At 54.9% G+C, this 23,644-nt stretch overlaps 2 protein-coding genes across 2 annotated transcripts; both read left to right on the top strand.

The window, feature by feature from the left end:
• Positions 1-16,220: 16,220 nt before the first annotated feature.
• On the top strand, positions 16,221-18,482 carry N0V96_010170 (uncharacterized protein; the record flags this gene model as incomplete). Its single annotated transcript, XM_065758862.1, has 2 exons — positions 16,221-16,728; positions 17,146-18,482. 2 exons carry the CDS (start codon positions 16,221-16,223, stop codon positions 18,480-18,482), a joined length of 1,845 nt encoding a protein of 614 aa, XP_065612629.1.
• A 3,084-nt stretch (positions 18,483-21,566) lies between these two features.
• N0V96_010169 (uncharacterized protein) lies at positions 21,567-22,409 on the top strand (the record flags this gene model as incomplete). Its single annotated transcript, XM_053196687.2, has 1 exon — positions 21,567-22,409. The coding sequence occupies one exon, from the start codon at positions 21,567-21,569 to the stop codon at positions 22,407-22,409; it is 843 nt and encodes a 280-aa protein (XP_053045842.2).
• Positions 22,410-23,644: the final 1,235 nt, after the last annotated feature.

Below are 23,644 nucleotides of genomic sequence, written 5' to 3'. Positions count from 1 at the left end.
GACGACGCCGGTATCTCAAAGGCGTTTGTTGGACACTAGTAAAAACCCTCGTTTATTACCCTGTCACAAGCCATTGTAACTTTGCCCATCCTGCAAGTAGAGGTCCCCAATGTTACCACCCAGCATCCACCTACCTGTCTATCCCATCACCAGTCACCAAACCGCTATCCTATTCTGCAACGCTTAGCTTGTATGGCGCCAAAACAAACCAGCCAAGTGGCCGGCCACTCTTCCTTTGGTTCAAGGACCGTGGAAAAGTTGGGCAATGTAGGACCGCTCGAGCGAGTGAGACACCTGCAAGGCCGGGGCGTCGCAGAGTTGACGGCAGAGACCACGCGCCACGTCGTATAGAGAAAGCTGGCCGGTCAAAGACCTCAACTTCCAGGCCCTCGTGGCAGGAGCCTTGATGGTCCAGGATACTTTCGCCTGATGCGGGTTTATCACAAGGTGGAAAGGGCAGGCCTGACTTTGTTTCTGGCATGTGAACAGTACTGCACGCCTGGGCTCCAAAGATACGCACGCCTTCCTTCGTGTTTTGTCAAGCGTGAAGAGTCTTTCAGACATCAATTCCCGGTGGGCCGCCAAAAAAGAAAGAGCACACCTTCAAGCCTGTTTTATATCTTGATAGTCTCATACTATCTTATGCCAGTCTTCGGACTCTTGTTCATGGCTGACCCGTGGAGGAAAAGCAACAGCCATCCAAGTCCGCAACTCCGGGCTGGGCCATTTGTGGCACTCCGGAGAGAAAAGAAGATGGTTGTCTCTAAGAGCTTAGGCTCCTCGTCCACCTTTCCTCCCCGGCCCGTTGGAGGGGAACCAAGGCACGGCAGGATCTGGTGGTGGTGGTGGTGGTGTGTGTACCTTTTGGTGTCGTTGATGGTGGTTTACTTTGTTAGTGGTTTTTTTTCTCATACCAAGGCTAGGGATGGATGGGCTGCGTTGGTTCCTATCAGCAAGGGTTTTTTTCCCTCGCGGGAAGCGCCTCTCGAACCGGACTGTTGAGAAACTTCAGTCGTTGAGTGTGAGACTAAAGTACAGCAGCAACATCCCCATGAAGGGCCTTTTTCGTGTAACCACTGCCTCCGTGATGGGAGGAACTCGGCCGATATGGACCACATTGTCCTATTGTGTAACAGTAGTCTCGATACACAGACAAAAACACATAAGCAAAAACAACATCCAAGATATCACCAGGGTCACCAAGAGGTCCCGACCACCTTGCCTCCGGCGCCTCCTCTACACTCTTGCAGGGCGCTACGGAGAAATCTTTCCCTCAAGATCAAGTGCGAAAACCGGAGAGAGAGAGAAAGAAAAAAAAACTCCCCGAAATAGGGGTCCGGGCGGGTTGATCCATCACCAACACCCGCTGCCGGCAGACAGTAGACGCAGTATCACAGCGTCTGGGCTGGGCTGGGCTGGGACTGGGCTTGCTTCCCGCCTCACATACATCTCTTTTTCGTGGCACGGGGACGGCGTCCGGACAGCCTGGTACAGGAGGGGGAAATGTTGTGTGATGTGGTCCTTAGACGCCCCCTCTCCTCCTCCTCCTCCTATCGGCGAATAACGCATACACGTACATTCATGGCTACCTCTGCACACCCGTCTCTATTGAATTCAAGGGACAAACGATAGTAGGCGCGATATCATGGAGTAGGGGGGGGAGGAGGGGGTGTCCACGCTTGAGAACTTGAGCGCCTCTGCGAGAAAGAGTATTGGACGAAGACCCAGCTCAACAGTGACAATAACAACGCAGCCATGGTAGTCAAAGACTGGGCTGCCTCCCAGAAAATTTCTTGCCAAAGAAAACCTCGCTTCACGACTACTTGGTGGTTGTCGAAAGCTTCAGTATTCTGCAGCCCCCCCTCCCCCGGGCCATTTTCAAGCATGGAACCCCCGGCCCGCGGACAAGACCGAACAATACTCTTCTGCCTCCCAGCCAGACAAGCCTCTATGTGCTCCGTAGTCGCGGTAGTGTAATACGGATACCGCTGGAGAATCAAACCTTTTTTCTTGTCTCCGATGTAACGTTGAAGGGGAAAAAAAAGCCCCTGGGCCCAGCTGCTGCTGCTGCTGCTGCTGGACCCAAAGTGCCTGAGCACGACTTCGCATTTAAGCGGCGGTCTGGGAAAAGAAGAAAAAGGAAAGAGAACAGCCTTGGAAAGAGAAGAGCCCTGGGGTTCCTGGGATTGGCGCAGGATCTACACTGCAGGGAGACCCGGAGAGAGAGAAGGAAGAGCGAAATGCGGCAGAGTCCAAGAGGAGGAAACTTGGAAACATAGAGTAAGGGTAGCGAAGACAGAAAGGTGAGGCTTGTGTCATTGCGTAATTCCGCTGTCCTGGCAGATCGTGACATCGTTTCGTTTCCACCGAGAGAGTTGCCTACGGATTACCTACGGAGTTACCAGGTATCATTGCCTATCCCTTCTGCATTTTCTCATTGAGATCATGGCACGCATGGATGATGGAAGCACTGGATCTCGTGGATCACCCTCTGTCATCTGTCTCCCGGACCCCCCCTCCCCTTCCCCTCGCAGACACGCAGACAGAGAGAGAGAGACCGGGGGTTCGCACATCATGTTTGATATGTCGATCACTATTCACCTCTCAGAGAAGTCCCACGGGTGACGGCTCACCTTGGACGTAGCATCGGATCTACAAGACGGGTAGCCATAATTCCTCATCAGTGGGCAGGGTCCAGGGGGAACTTGCCGCAGACCGCAGGCCGCAGACCGTACGTACGGACGTGACGGAGAACGGAGTAGACGAGGGAGGGGGATGGGGAGGGGATTCAGTATCCATTCGTACTGCGAAAAATTCGGTATAATACTTCCAGGGCCCAGGGGTGAAGAGTGATGAGCCCGTGGGCCTGTCTTATCCCCCCCAGTCCTCAGCTCTCCACACGTCGATACGCCAAACCTATTTTGGAAAGCCTGCATACTGGTAACAGGACAATCTCCCGCGGGCCAACCTATCACAATGAGCAAAAGAAAAAAGAGCAGACGGGAGTCGGGAGTAGGAAAGGGTTGTTTTTGCAAACGGGGGTAGCGCCGATTGGTAAGAGATGCGATTTTCTTCCCCTTTGGTTTCTTTCCATATCTCTCCTCCCTTACCTGATACTGCCGGCTCTCCGAGATAGTGGTCCGAAAGAGGAGGAGCAGATGACTGAATGCAGTTCCCATTGCGCGATTGTGATCCTCTCTCCATTCGTTCTCAGTGATGGGACGATAACGAACGTCTTATGTCGAGTAAGTAGATACTTGATCGGACGAATTTGCGGGGGTGCTTGAGAGCGTGGACGTTTGGACCGAATGTATCCCAATTACACGCTTTCTCACAACGAGTGAGACCTGATGGAGGGGCCAATTGCAAGTAGCGCGTAATTGTCTTCAACGACACTCCATCATCCTTTTGCTCTCCCCGTCTGCCAGGGCACAAACACGTCAGGTAGCCATTTGACGCCCATTCGACGGTCCAGGCCAGGCCTTCCCCCCGCTGTGTTTCTCCCCCAAGAAATTGTGATCATGGAAGCAGTGGGCACCGATCTCGTTTCGTTTCTTTTTCCTCCACGGAAACTGGAGCATCCGTACTGTATGTTGCATGTCCGGGCGCCCACTTTTCTCAAGCAATACGTGCCTAATGCCCATAAATCCGGCGCCGACGTAGATACTGCGGAATAATAAAGACGGGCGAGATTTTGCAATGGCCAAGGCAAGCTTGGCAGGGAACTGGGGACATTCTGCGGAAAGTTTGGAACGGGGTTGAAGCCTGTACGACACTGCCGTAGGTACGTCCATTTGGTAGTGTACTCGTAGTAAGGCCGAGGAAAGGAGAAAAAAGTGATCCGCTCTCCATGTGAACGAAGCCCAAGAGGTTCATTTCTGGCCAAGCTGGATCGGGTATACGACTGTTAGCGGGAGGGGCCCTTTACTGCGTAGATGCCGCACCTGGTACTGGCGTGTGATGGGGGTCAAGGGACTGACCACCTTACCTTGGTTTTCAGAACTCTGGGCGTGCAAGGCATAGGGATGCATAGCCTGCCCGGGCCTCGTTAGCGAGCGGCTTCGAGTGCCATAGCGCCCAGGGGTATCCAGATCCATTGTAGAGGACAAACTGGCTTGCCTGGATCACCACTGTTCACTATTGTGGTGTAGTGTTGTACTGTGATGTAAGTCGGTCGAGGTGCAATGTATGTGGTGCAGTAGGCGAGGCTTTCTCTGGGAGAGCATGAAGCAGCGGGGGAATGTGTGCCTTGCGGTCCCCGCTCTTTTTCTGTGTAGTGTACTGTGTAAGGCATCTGTAGACGGTAGGGGAGACGCTTGTGCTGCGTGTGTTCGGAGTTTATCTCGTTTGGGGTTAAAGATAGAAACCTTGATTTGACGCGTGGTGGAGACGTTTCTTTCATTCTTTCTCGCTGCCTCGATCAAGTCAATACGTACCGAGTCATCAAAGTCTTGTTCCGTCTCCCCTTGCCCACTGACCAGTACGGCGTAAGGTACGTACCTCTGTCTCTCACGTGTCCTGCACTGCTTCTACATCTTTCCACCCCCCTTCTCCCCCGCCCCGACCATAGGTAAGGTAGGTGGTCCACAACTTGCACTCTCACAAGCCCCACTCCTTTCATTTCTGTGTCTTTGCTCCTCTTGCTCTTGTTAGTAACACTGAACAAGTGGACACTGGAGTGTTAACTTTTCATGGGCGAGGATATGGGCAGATATGCCATGCCTCTTTCACCAAAGACTGCCAATTGCTCCTCCCCATTTCTCGCTGCAAAGGCCATGAAACGTCAAGGACACGATCGGTCTGAGAACGGCTTGGTGTCCTGGCAGTTCCTCTTCGAGTAGCCACACACATTCATCACAGGGTCTCCTAGCTTTCCTCTCAGATCCATGGCCCTGGGCCCTCTGGCGAAGCTTTGAGGCGAAAGCCTCCGTCCGTGGTCTGGTCCTGGCCCCCAAATGGAAGAAACACGGCCAACACCCAGCGAATTGGTGGTGGCGAGCTCATCGTGCTTCAAAGGAATGCCTACAGGACACGACTCTGCAAGTAGGTACTGTTGTCTGTAGACTGTCAACAACCGACTCTCACAGCCCAGAGTCGAACCGTCGTCCCAGGAGTCTGGTCCATCACGCTACACGCTATGCCAGCCCGGTGCCCGTCTACATTGGCAGACCTGGCAAGCCGCAAGCCTGGGGGCATATGCCACCAGTCCGCTACAAGCCATGGCGGCACGGACAAAACCGTTAATCTTGCCATACACTAGCACCATCCAAGACCATCAACGCAGTATCGCGCCGTCGTCGCCCTAGCCCAGTAGAGGCCCAGACTAGACTTGGCCGACGTCGCAACCTGCCCAGGCATGGTGATGGTCTGTGTAACAGTCTTGAGCCCTTGGGGGCAGAAGACAAGGCCCACGGGTCGGTGCTTGGCTCGAGTCTTCAAATCGCTAGCATCCTCCCGCCCCGCCGTGCCCGCTTCCCTTCCCACACTTCCCCGACGCTCCAAGACAGCCCGCCCCATGCCGTTTCGGGCCTGGGCTCCCTTGTCATTCTCGTTTACCATTACTGTTTTCGTCGCAAGCGTCCTCAGCATCGATTCGGTAAGGCAGAGCCCTGCAATATGAGATCTGCGGAATCCAGAGAAACGGGTCCTGCAAATACACGCTCGATTTGCTGCCCAAAACCCTGGTGTTCATCTTCCCCCCCCCTCTTGTCTGGCACGTCTGGGTGCGTGCAGCATGTGTGGGAAAGAAAATATGGTGAAAATGATCCCCAGGGCAGGCAACTTGGGCCCCTGGCTAGCGTCTTTTTTATGTACAAAGCCTGCATCTCGTCTATTCGACACAGAAAAGCAACCACGGTCGAAATGCTGCTGCCTTGAGAGACATCAAGGCCGGCTCTGGGCCCTGGCAGCTCGTGACCCCGCCCGCGTTTATGACATCCGCATGACCCGTGTGGATCATGACGGCGACAAGAGACTTGGGAGTCAACGAGGAGTCGAGAATCGAGACATACCTGCAATCGTCTTGTCTTCAGTCATGGGGTGCCGCGACGGCAGTTGATAGTTTGTATACGGATAGACAGGCCTGAGGGATGCGTTTAACCCTGCGGTAGGTAACAGTACGGAGCATGGAGTACGGAGTACGGAGTTAGTTTTATTGATTTTGTCGGCAAACGAGACACCCAACCTTTCTTTGCCTGCCAATGCTTCTGCTCGAAGAATGCGAACCCGCCAATCCGAGTCGACATGCCATCGGACGCGAGCCATTGGCCGGCGGCGGCCAGGTATGCAGTGCTGCCCCGGGCCGTGGACGATGTTAGAGCTTCTGACTTGGATGCAACGACTCGACACGACAACGACTCAATAGGAACGCCTCAGTTCCTAGAAAAGGTCGGGTTTAGCAAGTGAAAGATGGGCATTTGAAACGTTGGCATGGTTATTATGAAATGGCAACCAACGACCGAATCTCTGCGGGCCCAAGTCTCAGCCATCCGATGAGGCAGTCGTCAGCCTAGCCAACGTCGTCGACATTCGAGAACCACACAAGCCTCAACGGTTGTCGGTGGTATCGTGGATCGTGGAGTCCCACCCTGTAACCCTAGGAGAGCATTGTTGGACGAGGTACCTACTGTTTCCATACTCCGTATGGTGACTGATGATTGACTGAGCAGTGGACAGGCCTTGAGGTAGAGGCTTGAGGACGAGGAATGTGACTCCGTAGGACACGGAATGACAGTGGATGGGGTCTCTCATTCCGCGGTATTGAGGAAACGGAAATGCACTGACGCCTTCTGATTTGCTCATCTTGGCTCTTAGTGGATACGAAAAGTACGTATCCGAGATGTTTCCCTGTGTGAGGTCTCTGAGAGGTCTCTGATAGGTCTTCGAGGCCTCATCCCCACCTACTGCTATTTTGTTCGGCGACGCCGATCCCAAGGAACCTTAATCATCGATCGTCGCTCCACTGACCAATGAGAGATGTCCGTTTCAAGGTCCAATCAAAAAACGCTGTTCTCTTCCCGCGTTCCGCCGTCACCGCCAGGTGAGTGACGCTGCAATGGAAATCACGACAGGAAATCCACCGTGGTGCCGCCCCGCAGAATGCGAGGTGTAACCCAGAACCATTGAAGAATGCTGGTAACAATGACGATGCTTCGGAGAAGGTCTTGAAGCCTTGGAGGAAAGCCATGGAGCACTTCTTCCGTCTGCGTGGACTCGGTATCTCGACTGTGCGTAAATTCCTACGCTTGACCGACGATAGGGGTCTTCTGTCCTTTGGCATAAGACAAAAACTAGGTACCCTACCTTGGGCGGGGGAACGGGCTTGGTCTGATAATCGAATGGTTGGGGCTCAAGCCGTCTTGACGTTTGAGCATCAACCTGAACCCGCATTCCCGTCATGTGTGGTCTCGACTCCCATGGGCCATGGGCCATGGGTGTTCAGGCAATTTCCAACTGCTGCATCCATGGTAGAGTACGGAGTACTTTGTTGCATGGAAAAGTGAAGCCCGTACGGACGGAGTAAGGTAGCATTATGGACATTACCAGTCAGATCTCCAATCTTTACGGATACAAAAGTGAAGTTGCCCGTACCTGCCGTATGGCTGTGGCCTGCCAGCCAGTGGAGGAAAGTCGAGGGTGAGGCTATCGCACAGCTTGCCAAATTAGGAAGTGGACTGGTCCGTGCAAAGTACCCCTCCCTTTTGAGGTCTCCACCTTGGTACTGACGACCCTTGCGCTGTTCGTCCCTGCACCTGCCTGCCTGTCGTCCCGTCCGTCTCGTCCCAAGCATTCGGATGATGGGTGTCGGTGTCTCGAGCATCTGCATCCTGTGGCCCTAAGGTACCCTGTGCTTCCGTTTGTGCCTCACCTCCGCATCTTGGCCAGCCAGCCAGTGATTCGAGCAAACAAACTACGACAACATGGAAGATGATGCAGGATCGCCCCGTGTCCACATCTGACGCTCGCGACACTTGTCTCTACCACAGACTTCGCAGTCCAGATATAGTCCACCAACACCCCCGGTGCCCCGGCAGGAAACGCGTTTTCGTGGAAAAGCCAATCACAACGAGAGCAGGAGCTAATTACGGATACTCCTCCCCTCTGCATTGAGTGGTTGAGAACATGAGTCCATGTCTGGATATTCGTATGCTTTCAAGACCTTAAGGTATGACAATATCTGAGGCGAGGAAAGAAAGACATGCGCCAGATGCCGGTACCTTCCCGCAATGTTCACGAATGGAAGGTAAGGTACGTTCCTTAAGGTACCTAGTTTCTTCCATTACCTTACCTCAGCAATTGCCCAACGGAAGGCAGTGGCTGTGGAGGGAGTACCGTACCTTGGGAACGACGCCGACGGCGCCTTCCCCTGATCTCACCCTCCCTGCAACTGCAACCCGACCGTAACTGCAACCCGACCGTAACTGCAACTGCAACTGCAACTACGACTGCGACTGCCTGCTGCACTTGCGAGTTTGCCAGCCCGGCGGTGGCTGGCAGACTCAGCCCTATGGATGCTCCCACCTCCCAAGTTGATCCCGATACCCAGTCTTGCGGTTTGCCAGTCTCCCAGATTCCCTAGTGTCATCAGCCACACATGCGCGTTCATCAATACTACATTGTAGCCTGCTACTGAGGGGGCCACCACGACAGAGTCAGAAAAACGAAGCATCCCAGGAGTCGCGCTGGCGCTGGCGCCCACGGTAAGGGACCCGGCGGTTCGGAGACACGAAAGCATCCATCGTTGGGCTTCAACACCGACATGGGCAAGGCACTGCGAGGTCATCTCCATGGCCATGATCCATCATCCATGATCCAAATCCGACTGCCGATGCAACATTCTGGGGCCGGCCAGAAACATACGACAAAAGATGCGATGCCATGCCGCCCTTGACGCCAATCTCCAATGTACTCTGCCCCGTCGCGGCTCGCCCTCGTCTACCTTTGCCAGAAGAAGAATGAAACTTAATTTTACAATCCACTGTTCGTCAATGGCCTCGAGCCCACCGCCAACATGATCGATTTTCGGCACCATGTACCTTGTCCCAGACAAGCATTGTCCCGGCTCGCCTGAATCGCCATCTGCGCGTACCAGACTTCGCATGGGACGCAGCCCAATTTCTTGGGTCAGTGGATCATGGTCGTCGTCCTGTGTGGGATCGCTCACCTTACGGACTGGTCTAGACTATAGAGTCTATCGCTGGCCATTGCCAAAGTCGTATTATCAATCCCACCGACAGTCGCTTTGCTCCAAAGTCCCATATCACAGCGGCTGCCATTGCGTTGTACGTCTGGTCAAAGTCACCATGATCGTCTCATCTCCTCGGCCCATTCCACCCTGCAGCATTTCTTGCACCCTCGCCAGGCTTGCCGTCTTGCCTTGCCTTGCACGTTGTCAGTCAGTCATGAGATCACTTATGAACTTGATTTTCGATAGAATACGACCCCCCCGCATAGCCATAGTTATGCACCGACCAGGCGGCACAGTCGGATCTGGCCAATGCCATTGCAGACGAAGCCACGATTCCGCACGCCAACATGCACAAATCTCACCCACTCTCTCTCTCTCTCTCTCTGGTTGCCGCAATCGTCACTATCCCGACCCATGCTTCACTTCTGCCCATCCACCGGGAGCCCATGCCTGGGCCCCCCATTCGCTCTTTTCTCACCCCTTGGTCCTGGCTTATTCGGTCAGCACGATCCAAGGGACGGTCCTCGTTGTCTTCGCACGTACTCCAGATCATTAATGACCAACAGAGCAAGCGACCCCTATTCACTACAGAGTCGAATTCTACCTTAGACGCAGCCAATGATATGGCCGAGCCGCGGCGGCATGGGAGGCCGCAATCATCCAACATTGAGCCAGTGCAACGGACGCTAAAGTGTCCGGCGAGGGGATTCGTCCAGTCGGTTGAACCAATGAAAGAGCCAAGTTGGTTCCCGACCCCGTCACCCTCTAACATGCCATCTCCCTGCGTTCGACTGCAAATTTAAGTGTGTACGGAAGGATTTTGTGACAAACTTTTCACGATGAATGCATAAAAACACCCTGACTACGGGCAGGAGGAGCGTGAAATGAGACTTTGCGAGTCGTGGAGATCATCAGGGCATCCGACGAAGCCTCAGTCCATGTGTTCTGGGCATGCCATTGATTCGATAAGGCTGACCGTCGTCGACTTCTCTGGGCGCAGACTCGCTTTCCTTGACTGGACGCATGGCGGCGTCGAAAGAACCCGACGCGCGGGTTACAGGAAAGGACTGGGCGGCACAGGAGCGGCTTGCGTGCTGCATGTCTCTTTACCCAACGCCGGCTGGCTGGTTATACCTCAAAATGGCGGGATCGCTCCCGTCCCCTGGCTCCACACGAAGACCCTTGAGCTTCAGCAAGCCACCAAACGAAAGCATGCAATGTTGTGCTCGTAGAACAAGGGGCTTGTGGGCTTCTCTACCCCGTGCTATCATCCACCTTGGTCGAGTCTCACTCACGGACTGCTTCGTTTGAAGCAATGGCACGCGGGTCCAAAGACGAGATGACGCTTGCAACCCGCATCAGCACAGGTGTGCCAAGGAGAAGAAGAGCATGGCGGATTCCGTTTGGCTGGTTTCTAGAGCATTGCAAGTCCCGGCCGGCATACAGTCCTTCTGACCAAACGCCTTTCGGAATCAGAGACACCAGGCGAATACCATAAGCTCCGGCGAGAATCTTTGGGTCTCGGCGAGCACCACCTTCAAGTCGACGCGGCATCCCTACTTGCGTTACTCGGAACGAACCTACGCATCCTCGGTGACCAAGAGAGCCGGCCGTCAAGGTCAATATCCCGTGGATACATTGATCAACCGATAGCGTTGTACGGGTCGCAAGGACCACACATGACGTTGCTATAAACACGAGATGACGGTAGGAATACGCCGTGCAAAGAATGCTACCTACAGATATTCGTACATGCATCATCCTCTGTCCCGCGGACCAGGCAATACTAGATGCCAATTATCGACATGCTTCCACGTTTGATGACTGCAGGGTTTCTGAGGGAGAAGAAGCCCGGGTCGGTAAGGCGCATCCATGTTCCCAGGAAAGCGGGATGGAGTCAAGCCGGCGAGTGCAAGGTACCACTACGTGCCACGAGCATGAAACATTGGTGGATGCTCAAGTCACTGAACACTGCCCTCACCCGTCGTGGCATCTGGGTGGCAGCCCTTGGCAAGGTTGGGGTTCATCGGGGCTGGTGAACGACGACAAGGTTGCACCGCCTCCTGGATTTCTTTTTAAAGATTTTGACTATCTCCACGGCAAGGATAGTGGGAGCCGTAAAAGCACCAATCAGAGGCTCTCGACCAGGGTCTCGGCCAGATGAGCCACCGCTACACCTGATCGGGCGACATGTCTCGATGGACAATGTTATCCCACGTTGGCTCTCTACGATTTTTTTCGCGGTGCGGAGACAACTCGAGTTCCCCATGGCTTCCATGGGTGCCTCGTGTGAGCTGCCCCGGCTGGTGACCCATGATGCGGAATGGTTTGGTCAGTAGCGCATCGATCTCGCCAAGCGAAACCACCCTATGCGTGTACGTCTGAATGCGACTGATATTGCGAACTATGCTTTGGTCAATGTCACTCTCTAGGGCATTAGCGACAACTCAAGAAGCAACATCGTCGAGACTTGGCGACCTCTACAAGAGTAGGAGAGCGTGAGATTGGCCTTGCTCAGCCCGTGCGGCAACGGCCGTAATCCCACGCAGACTAGTGAATTACTTCAATTTCCATCACAGTCCTGCGCGCTAGCAATAAGGCATTGTTTGGTACGCCAGCAGACGATGATGTTCCAATGGTCCGGCTTCACGTCTCAAATTCACCAACCCGATGCGACGCACATAGTTATCCAGGAGTTCGACGTGTCATACGCTGTGCAGAGGCTTGAGACCGCCGTGGCAAGTCGTCGCGAGGCAACGCCAAAGCAACAAACCCAGAAAGGCTATCTAGGAGCACTGGCTTGCCTGCCACAATGGAGACGAGGCGTTGAAGGACAACAACGTGAATCTTCCAGAGGTCGGCACTAGTCTTTTGTCTCATTGTGGCCGGTGCTTGGTAGCATGAGGACTGAGGACGAAAAGAAGCATCTAACCACCAGAACTTTGGTCTCCACCTGCCGCACATACATTTCCCAAGGGGCCGGTTGCACCAAGATCAAGTCTCGGGCTGGACCATTTCGAATTCTGGCCAACGACTGGATGGAATACGCCTCTAGAGAGCGGTGCCGCGACGTGGTGCGTCTAGCGTGCGATGACTATGACCGAACGGCTCTGGAACCCTTCCAACGTCTGAACCCTTGGACCAGCCAAAAAACCCGCCAGCCCGGATTGGCATGGCATCACAGACAAGAGACTCAGTCACGCCGCTTGGGTCGTGGAACTCTATTTGGGCCGTCTTGATTCTTCGAAACTCGATGTTTTTGCCGCGTGTCGTGGCCGGTGGCCGGACGGCTGTTCCCAAGGAAGACCTTGAACCACCAGCCCACCTTATTGTCTCTGCCAGTCGAACATGTACGATGCAAACTGTACCGCACACTGGAACTTGGAGGCTTGACAAGATTGAGCTGCCCGGATCCCGTTTTGGGACACGATGCCGCGAACAAGATGCTGACACGCATCGCCATCCTAAGGCAGGGCGGGAGGAACAGCAACATTAGTGGCCGTCACAAAGACATGGATCGGTACAGATTCTCTCTCCTGGCCGTACATGATCCCATTACCTTTGAGGAGGCACGGGCGCCGTCGTATGGTTCGAGGTCGCTATATCCAGTCAACAGTGCTACCCACACTCTAGGCACCGCCTGGAACAGCGCGATATGGGGTGACTGCAGGACATCCAATGTCATGTACAACCTCTAAAGGCTTTTGACTAGTAACTTAGAGGGACGGATAAGGCCGGGCTGTGCACACCAACAAGTCGAAGGCGGGCCCGGCTTGCACACCAAAGTGCTGCCACGGGCTGCAAGCGTGGAGAGAGAGGCGCGACGCCGTTCATTGGAGCAACTCCCACACTCATGTACAAAATCGCAATGGGAGAGATCCCTGGGCCTGGGATGAAGGAGGCTTGTTCAGCACAGCACGAGTACCCGCAGTGTGCAGTGAGTAAAAATATCCCGCCCCTCAACCACCTCGACACCTGACCTAGAGTAAGCAACGCAACACCATATGCGTACCGGCGCGACCTACAGACATAGAGCACGAATTCAGACAGACTCGTAGAGTGTGGGAGAAAGTACACCGCAGAAGCACCTCCCGCCAGTGCCTCCACAATAACCCGCTCCCCCCTCACCCACGATAACCCCCGTTTTGGAGTCAAGTTATGCCATTTTGAGGCCAACATGCGGAGCGCCCAAGCTGTCACTGACGCATCTGACGTACACTGGCGAGTTGTTGTCGCTTCAAGATACGACTTTGGCTATTGCTATCCACATTTGGCTCTGAGGTTGGCGAAAGGGGGGCTGTGGCTGTTGGACGTGCTTCATGCATACTATTTTCAAGTCAACTTTCTTTTCTTCGAACCCTCAGGTTGCTTTACGTCCGTCAGCATATGCAGGACCTTGCATATACCGCTTGCTGTTTACAAGTCCTTGAATTTACAGTACGGTCGAAAGTTGCGACGGTTTTTTTTTCGATGTGAGAGTTGATGGGCGAGTGGTACAGGAAGAAGAAAGCGCTGCATGGACCGAGAGACGTACGAATGCTTTTGTCATTGTGCAGTCCAGGCTCGCAACATGAGCTGCATATACACTGGCGATCCAATATATCTCCTTGTGTATGGAGGACGAACCAAGGGACGCTGGACGCATGGCCGGCAGCAGAGCGGGAACGGATGGTTGAGCCCTACGGAGTACTTGGTGCAGTGCTTTGCAACCCGGTTGCGGCGACGTCAACACCTCCCACAGCACACGGGTCAATAGATCCAAATCATACCGACGGCATCCCGCGGCGGCGGAAAGCGACGCCCCTCCAGCACCGCACTTGACTGGCGGGGGAACGGTTCTGCTTTTTCGTACGCTTCCAACAGACTACCGGACTACGAAGCGAGATACTTACAGTTGCAGACGGAGACTCTCAACTGGGCCCATGGGCCTGACAAGTTACTATCTGGGAATGCTTCGTACAGCATCTGCACCTTCACTACCTGTCTCATTTGGGGCCCCTGCCAGGCCCCTCGCGTCTACTGGGACAGGACCCGAGAGCACTGGACCGCTCAAGGGGGGATTAGCCAGATACCAGGGTCTGCACCCAACTTCAGTCTGCTCCGTTGGCCAACTGTACATGCAAGAAGTATTGTCTACCGATACTTCTGTTTTCCAGGGATGTACCAGGCCCAAGCTGCTGAGGGTCTGGCGGCCCTAGTCAGCACTGGCCCAAGGGGGTGCTGGCTGCCATTCTGTTGCGCGGCAGTGGGTGTGAGGCCTGGTTGTCGGAGGCCACCAGCTCAGCCAGCGAAGTACTGAGTACCAGATCTATCAAGTACCCATTGCTACTGCGCACTATGGCTAGCCGTCACCATCTCGTTCCCAAAGACCGGTCTCCATCAACGCATACGGCGTACAGAAGTTGTCAACGACGACGGATGGTTCCTTTTCGCTCGAAAGCTAATGAATGTCTGTCTCTGTGGCACACCACCGCGGCAGACGGCTCAGAGAGCACGACGGATAGAAATGAGAGACCAGTTCAGAGACAGATCTTGGCATCCCGCATCGGTGGGCAGAGACAACGAAGAAGGACACGCCCCCCTCTCTCTGAGTCTCTTGAAAGTGTCCCAGTCGAAGGTCGAAAACCCGAGCCTGGAATGGACGCTGTTTCGTGGCTCTACTACCCGGCGTCCTCAGGCCGAGCCCTCAGCCAAGTCAAGCAAGGCTAGTTCGTTTGGGTGCGTACAGTATCTTGCGCTAAATGAGGTATCCACGGGAGCAGAGGGGACAAGAAGAGATGGTGCAGACAGGCGAAGAGGAGGAGGAGCAACAAGAACGAGGGACGAAGAAGCCGCCTCTCGTCCAGTCTATCCACGCCCACCACGCACACGCCCCCCATGGACAAGGCTCACGCCCACACACCCACGTCGAGGTCCAGCAACCACCCTCCTCCCCACCACGCCCCTTTCCGCTCAACGCACCCCTGACCCCTGCCGCAAGGTCGGCGTACGGTACGGTACCGCCTCTCGCTCTGGCGTTGCTGCTGCCGCTGCCGCTTGCTCGCTCTCGTCGCTTTTGCTTGTTGCTCTGCCCTACGAGTGTCGACATTGCAGCAAAAACACCCCTCCGCCCCCTGGGCGTTGGTCCCCTGTCCTTTTTTGGGGGTTCACCATCTGGAGGAGACTGATCCGCGTCGTCCACCGGGCCCCCAAGTGCCAACAGCAAGCAAGCCACGGCCGTCGAACCCATGTGCCCCCCGGTCTGCAAGATGTGGTGGTCTTGTCTCTGCGTCTGTCTGTCTGTCTCTCTCTCTCGCTCTCTCTCTCCCCAAGAGCGTAGCTCGCAGCCGGTCTATATCAGTCGTGAAGCCCCCAAGGCTCTTGGTGATTTGTTTCTCGCCCCCATCAGTCTCTACATCCATCTATCAGACCCAGATCTCTGGATATCCACGACACCAAGACGGCGGTCCATCACCTCGTAGTCTGTCTCACGTTTCGAGAAAGACATCCTCCACCCAAAGCGTCTTCTTGCTTCACTCTCACCAGCAACAACTCTCTTGTTCCTACACTTGGTTACTTGACGCGGCAAATACTCAGGAACCATATCCTCGGAGCATACTACCGCACTCAAAGTAAAGCTCGTAGAAAGAGAGAGAGAAAGCATTCGCCAATCATCCAACGGCCCGGTACCTCACAACGCGGAAACGCCGCGGGCATGAACATCGCTGCAGGTGCGCTCACCAGCCCCACATCCAAGCAGGCGCAGCACAGCGCAGCAGCTTTTAGCAGGTCAAATAGTACAGACGACTGACAGCAGTGGGAAGAATAGCAGTGACGGCATAATAAAAGGCAACTGAACGAGCAGTGTGGCTTTGCTTCGGACTGCGCGACAGCAATAGCAAAACAGCCAACCAACCAACCATATAACATCAACTCTGGAACTTCACTACAACTCGGATTTGACCGAGAGGCCTTCCACAGATCATCACCCTTCACTTCTCTCTTCACCACATCCTCATATACACCCACACACACACATACATCTACCTACAAAATGGCTTCGATAGATCAGTCATATACTATGCTCCCTAGGCACTTGAGCCCCCAGCACCACGACGACTACATTCTTTACCCTGAGCCACCACAGGGAGTCTTCAGCACAGCACCCATGGAGATGAGCATCCCTGCCGACGCCTCTTACATGTTCCCAACCTCCATGGCAATGGATCACCAGCCCGCCCTCTACGATAACAACTTTATGTACCAAGGACGCACATCACCTGGTCTCTACGAGGACGCCGAATTCCAACTGCCTTCTTCCAACCTTTCTACCGCATCAGCACCATCGGCGGCCTCTTCCAACGTAGGCTCGCCCCAATCCCACAACGACCAGCCGGCGCCAATCCTCGACTGGGCGCACCCCGGCATCGCTGTGACCCCGGGCATCGTGCCCCACGACTACTACAACACCGCCGGTACAGAGTACTCGACCTACGCCGGCCCAGGTATGGAAGACTTTGCAGCTTTCGAATTTGCAAACACCAAGCCCCCGGGTTTCGTGGGTGAGTTGCCAAACGCTTCTAGAACCACTCTTGCGCCCTCATCTCGCGCACTTTCTTCTTTTCCTTCTGCTTCACTCGAGTCAATTGGCTCTCATTCTTCCAGTACAGCTATAGCTTCAGCTGTGCGTGTGCGCGACTCGGGCCCGGTGCTGGACACTCACTCGTCCTCCTCATCCCCTGTCACGCCCGCATCGCGCAAGTCAAGCTTGTCCTTTGTCTCTCCTAGCTCTACTTCCTTCTCTTCTCCTCCGGCGCCCGTCTGGGGCCACTCGCCAAAGACTCCTCGAGTCTCTACTTTCTTTTCTCAGAGCAGCGGCCATTTCATCGCTCCTCTTGGTTCTTCTTGTTGGTTTTCCTCTGTCAAGCAGCCTCATCCTTATCGCGAAACGCCCGCTGACCACCTCTCCGCTGCTCCAGACCCTTCTTTGATCCACCCCGACATCAGCCGCCCCATGATGAGCAACTTCCAGAACCCCAACCAGTATCCCACCTCGCCCGCCCTCTCGCCCTCATCACAGTCAATGTCCATGGTTCGCACCGGCAGTCAATCGCCCTTCCTCCACAGCGGCTTCCAACAGCAGCAGCAATTCAGCCCCTACGCTACTCCCGGCGACGCCCGCCGCCCCAGCCTTCACTCATTCCCCTCAACTTACTCTGATGGCAACAACTACAGCGGCGATGAGGGCAAGGAGAAGCAGAGATGCCCCCATCCCGAGTGCGGCAAGGTCTTTAAGGATCTCAAGGCGCACATGCTCACGCACCAGACTGAGAGGCCCGAAAAGTGTCCCATTGTGACTTGCGACTACCACGTCAAGGGATTCGCTCGCAAGTACGACAAGAACCGCCACACCCTGACGCACTACAAGGGAACCATGGTGTGCGGTTTCTGCCCCGGCTCCGGTTCAGCGGCTGAGAAGTCGTTCAACCGCGCTGATGTCTTCAAGCGTCACTTGACAGCCGTTCACGGCGTCGAGCAGACACCGCCCAACAGTCGCAAGAAGAGCAGCAGCGCCAACAGCGGCAAGAAGCTCGCGGGATATCCTCCCGATGCCACTGGCAAGTGTTCCACTTGTTCGCAGACCTTCTCCAACGCTCAGGACTTTTACGAGCACTTGGACGATTGTGTGCTGCGTATTGTGCAGCAGGAGGACCCTTCTGAGGCCATCAATGCTCAGCGCCTGGCCGAGGTTGAGAACGACAAGGAAGTGCACCAGACGTTGGAGAAGAACCATTTGCCCACGCAGACGCAGATGCCCTCAAACGAGGAGGAGGACGACGAGGAGATGATGGAGGATGATGATGAGGAAGACAGCAAGCAGCGCGTCAGCGCGTCGCCCAAGAGGAAGGGCAACCCGGTCAACGGTGTTCAAAAGTCGCGCGGCCTCACACACTCCCGTGGAGGCGGCCCAATGCCTGTCAAGGCCAAGGGTCGCAAGAACAGACGCGACTACCCTTCTTCTTGGGGCTTCGACAAGGGCCAGATGACGATGAAGAAGCGGGTGATGGCAGTGTTTGATGGACCTCGGCGACTGGCCAAGGACGACATGATGCTGTCGACAGATCACGAGGTGCGCATCAAGCTTACGGACGGCAACAACTACGTGACGGACCTGGACGTGCAGACGCTGAAGCGTGCCGAGGGCTTCCTTGGTGCGACGGATGAGGAGAAGGGACCCTGGATCTCTGACGATCCGACCGAGGAGCAGCTGCGGGAGATGCAGGCGATGCTTGAGAGCTGCCAGACGGCTCAGTAATGGAAGGCAGCGGAGGACAAAGTCATTGAGATGCTACAGTTATCTCTTTTTTTTTCAATCTTTTCTTTTCTTCTTCTTTTTTGGCGGGAGCGATTTGAAGAGCGGCAAAAAAAAAAATCTCTACACTACATTTTGGTGTTGCATGGTTTGGCGCAGACTTGTACGGGACTACAACGACTGGCTTACGAGGACGGGAGGGACATGAGGTTCATGATGATTGGACGGAACAAGTTCCATGTTGTTTGCACCTGAAGAAAAAGGAGCATTTGATTGATACCCTATACTATATTACGGCCCAAGGCTTGATGGTATAAAACAAGAGATACTTGTCACTCTCACTTCTACTCTCACTCTCATTCTTCTCACTTGTGATGCAGGAGTTACAACCGTGATGCCTCGGGTATAGCAATGATGCGATATGGGATAACGAATCCCGATCTGATTGCGGTTCGGAAACAAGGGATGACGGAACAGGAACAGGCTGACGGGTTTTGACAGCGCGACAGGGTCAGTGATTGGCAGCGAGAGATCGGCAGCAATAGTGTCAAGCAAGGAGGAGTGAGGGATGGTATAACCGTGCCGAGGGCCAGCAGCGGTGTTACCGGATCGGGGATGGTGATGGGAAGGGGGGCCTAGAATCCCTATCAGGCGTGTCAGACTTGTCAAGGCTATCACGATGTTAGATTGGGGCCTTGGTTTTTTTGTTGTGCGACCTCAGCTAGTCTAGCCGCTTTTTTTTCATGAGAGGCCCCCTCACCCCTCTCCGGGGACTCTTAGGCAGCAAGAATAAACGATGAACGGTGGGCTAGCGACTTGGTCGGTGGTCCCGACTTCCGCGCTCTGCCGCGAGGATGAGGATGGAGCCGACGATGAGGATGACCGATGGTCGGCCTGTTTAGGTAGCCCGTACCCGTACCTGTGGCTGGCCAGGGGGGAGGGAGGGCAGGCTGACGGGATTCGGGATCGGGGGGATGGATGGATGGTTGATGACGATGGGATGAAAATGTAAGGTACGGATTACGTTTGTTCGTGTCAGGGTAAGGTACGTAAGTAAGCATCATACCTACCTATGCTGTGGTTGATGACCCAAGGGGATGAAAATAGCCATGCATAAGTGGCATGCACATGTTGTGGCCGCAGTATATTGTCGGTGTGTGTGTATGTGTGGTTGTGTGGTTGTATACTAATTACAAGTATTTTGCACATTGGGGGAGAGTACGAAGTACTGCGGTAGGTACGCAGTAACTTTGGAAAACTCAATGGAAGAAAAGAGTGTGGATGGTTTGGATCTGGGGCAGGGAAAGGGAAAGGGGATCTGGTTTGCGGATGCGGGTGCGAGTGGACGGCACAGGGCGGCACAGCCACTGCACTGCACTGCACTACCTCTATCTTTTTTTTCTTTTTTGGTGTACCTACGGATACTGTACCACAGTAAGGTTGGGTACCGTCCCTGGCGGTGATGGTGGTGGTGGTGATGACGGAGAGGGAGAGGGAGCCCAGAGGGGTGGAGCGGAAGGTCACCATCCACCCACCAGTCCACCGCCGGGGCGCGCGAGCAGACTGTTGTCGGGATGCGGGTTCCTGCGAGTACGGAGTACCTAGCAGTGCTAAGCTTCGGCTACGGGGGGGGGGGACCACTCTGCACTCTCTGCAGCGATTTGTTTGCACAGCCACCCTACGCTTAGGTTCCCTCCACTGCAAGAAGGACCCGCTGACGACGATTTTCTCCGACAATGTGGTCCCTGAGAGAGGCCCCCAACGCACCGACCGACGGACAGCCCAGGCGGGAACCTGGAGGGGAGAAAAAATAAAAAATATCGTGGACAGTGTGGCTATGTCGCGGCAGCATCCGCGCCGTGGTATTGTTCTCCTCTGCCCAGTCCCAGGGAGTCGAGGGCTCCAGGTTCGTACCTTGCAGAGCATCCCAGAGAAGAGGTTTGAAGTAAAGTACCTTACCTTTGCACGCCTACTCTTACTATAGTGTACCACAGTAAGGTACGCAGTATAGGTGTACTGACATGACGACCTGGGTGATCCTGACGTTTCTGTCCAGGGAAGCTCCCACCTTCGCGATCAACCCTGCGATGTATCCAACTATTACCAACATTTACTGCGTACACTTTACCAACTTACCTTACTAACTCACCTAAGAACTGGCTCATAGGAAGGTTATGTCAACTCTTAATGGGCAGCGGTGCCCTGTGCCGTGGGTGCGCGTCCACGTCCTCTACGCCTCCCCGTCCCATCTCTTGCAGTCTTTCATGCCGTGGCGCATCGTGAGGCTCAACACTTTTTTTCCCATCCCACATCACTGACATCAGACGCAGACGCGGAGGCGGACGCGAACGCGGTTCCTTGCGGCTCTGTTGGCTGTGCGTACTGTGTATGCGTGCTGCCCCCCTTGAACTCCTTCTTCCTCCCGTCGGTGCCACCGCGAGATCTTTTCGGCATTGACAGACGCCACATCTCTTTCGTCCCATCTTTTGAATTTGACGTGTTCCCTGTTTCGTGGCGGTGTCCGTTCTCGGTCTCTTTTTCTGTTATTTTCTCTGCATTGGGGCTTTCGCTGATTCGGACTCGCTGCGCTGTGCACGATGCCGCTGCTGGCCGGTGGTGACTGGGAGGTGTATTCGTAGGCACGTTGTAAGGTATCCGTAGTGGATGGCGGGGCAATTCGACTACCCCGCCATGGCCGTTTGACCTCCTCCTGTCCTTGCACACGCACACACCAAACACTCGCAACCCTTCGCAAGGGCGGAAAAAAAAAAGACGACAATTTTCCCCCATTTGCCCAAGTCTTTTTTTTGCATTACGCACCACCCTCAACGCCACTGCGCTTCGACGGCACTCTACTCGCGACAACTCCTTGTCGAACTCTTCCTCGTCGTCGTACTCGCTCTCGTTCGCTTCGGTGTTTGTCGTCCTTCGGTCCCCGGCGTCTCGACCGCCCACCCTCCTCCTCCTCCCCCTCCTCGACATCCCGGGCCCCCGGCGCTCTTTCTCCGTCCAATCCGTCAACAATGGCGCTCACATCCCGCATCTCCCTGACCGGCCCGCCCGCCGAGTCCCCCTGAAGACTACCTCATGTCCTCCCTCGGCGTAATCTTCCCCGACGATGTCACAAACCAACACGGCGACGCCGTAAACGGCATCGAGTACACCTCCCCGCACCTCCGCCGTCCCCTAACCTTTGAGCTCGCCGAGCCCGACGCCGCAGACGACCGCAAGCTCTTCAGCCACTACCTCTGGAACTCGAGCCTCCAGCTCGGCGAGTTCGTCGAGGCCGGCACCTTGGGCATAGACACCGCCGTGCCCGTCCGCCTCGGCCCGCCCATGTCGCACTTTGACGTTCGCGGCAAGACCACCCTCGAGCTGGGCGCCGGCACCGCCTTACCGAGCATCATGTCCGCCCTCCTCGGCGCGGAACGCACCGTCCTGACAGACTACCCCGCTCCGGCCGTCATGAAGACCCTCCGCCTCAACGCCACGCGCAACATCGTCCCCGCCGTCTCCCCGACGGGCGCCCTCACGGCCCGCGAGGTCCTGGTCGAGGGACATTCGTGGGGCGAGCTCGACGATGCCTTCTCCCTCGCCAACAAGCACGCCTTTGACCGGCTCTTCGTGGCAGATTGCCTCTGGATGCCGTGGCAGCACGCCAACCTGCAAAAGTCCATTGCCTGGTTCATGCGAGAAGGCTCCGAGGCCCGCTGCTGGGTCGTGGCCGGGTTTCACACGGGTCGGCCCAAGATGCGCGGCTTCTTTGAGGAATCCGCGCTGGCGGATGCCGGGCTCGAGGTCGAGACGGTTTGGGAGCGGGACTGTGACGGCGAGGAGCGGGAGTGGGCTTGGGACCGCGGCATCGAGGACGTGACGATTCGGAAGAGGTGGTTGACTATTGCCGTGCTTAAACGCAAGGCTGCCGCCTGAAAGAACCAAAAAGGACAAAAATAAGATGTAAAAAATATAAAAATGGTGGCCACCCATTAGTGGCTACGGCCCAGTGGACAACTCACACCAGGCAGGGATGGTATGGGGGATTTTGGGCATGGGGGTTTAACTTATATGAAGGATGGTGCGGACCTTGACAGTCCGCTCTCTGTCCCTGATGCTGAGACATTCAACGACATCATTTCTCGATTCAGCTCTAGCCTCTAGGCTCTAGACTCTAGGCCCTATCCGAGGTCCCGCTCCATTCTCCGGGGGAACTTTTGCCTCTTTTTGTCATTCCCTCAACAGCTCACTTACTCTCATCTCCTCGGAGAAAGGGGTGGCTGAAGGGTGGGTAAAGTTGGTCGCCCGCGAGGAGGAGGAGGAGGAGAAGGAGGAGGAGGAACATGATGATGATGATTTGTTTCGTCCGCAATCGGCTCTTTACACAGGCAATGGCATAAACAAACAGGAGCAGAAGTATGAACAGAGAGCAGGAAAACAAGGAAAGGAAAAGAGCATCTTTGCTATGCTCGGGTACCAGGCCCGGTGCGGCTGAAATCCCAAAGGCCTTGAAAGCTCAAGAGGTTCCGCCTACGGCCCTACGGGTTACGGGTTCTCTCCTATTTCCAGCTGAGCTGAGCCCGGTTCACGGCTCTTGATTGGTTCAATGTTAGACATTGTGGCTGGCCCCTAGGCCTCCCCTTCCTGAGATCTTTGCTGGTGAGGAACTTTTGGTTGACGCATGGCGCATTGGAATCATTGAAACCGTCGTCGTCGCTGGGCTGTTCAACTAGGTATTGAGTCCTTTTTTTTTTTTTTTCCTCGACCTAGAAACTTTTGATGGAGTAAGCTCATTTGGCCATTAGCCGAGGTGGTCTAGACGCAAAGCTGGGACTCGAGTATTTGAGTTTTTACTGTTTTATGGTCAACGGCCGGTGGGAGAATCGTACTCGGAATGAGGTTTATTTGTGCTCGAAGGGGGGGGACTATAGCCTAGAACTAGAAACGGAGTTTGGTCCGAAAGGGGAGGCCAGACCTATCAATAGAACTTGAACCCCCTTTGAAGCTATCCACGCACAGCATTGAGATCTACCTGAGATCTACCTACATCAACTGTTGAACTCTTTCCCCCCATTGCTTGTCGTACGGAGTATCCGTACTTCCTACTTCCTGCAGCATCGTAACCAACTCCATCACAGACTGGTTTATCTTTCTCCAAGGACCCCCCTATC

This window comes from Colletotrichum fioriniae (assembly GCF_027942845.1).
Source record: "Colletotrichum fioriniae strain IMI 355084 chromosome Unknown scaffold_13, whole genome shotgun sequence".
NCBI classification, from domain to species: domain Eukaryota; kingdom Fungi; phylum Ascomycota; class Sordariomycetes; order Glomerellales; family Glomerellaceae; genus Colletotrichum; species Colletotrichum fioriniae.
The sequence above is the reverse complement of the archived record's forward strand: the minus strand, read 5'-3'. Positions and strand labels throughout refer to the sequence as shown.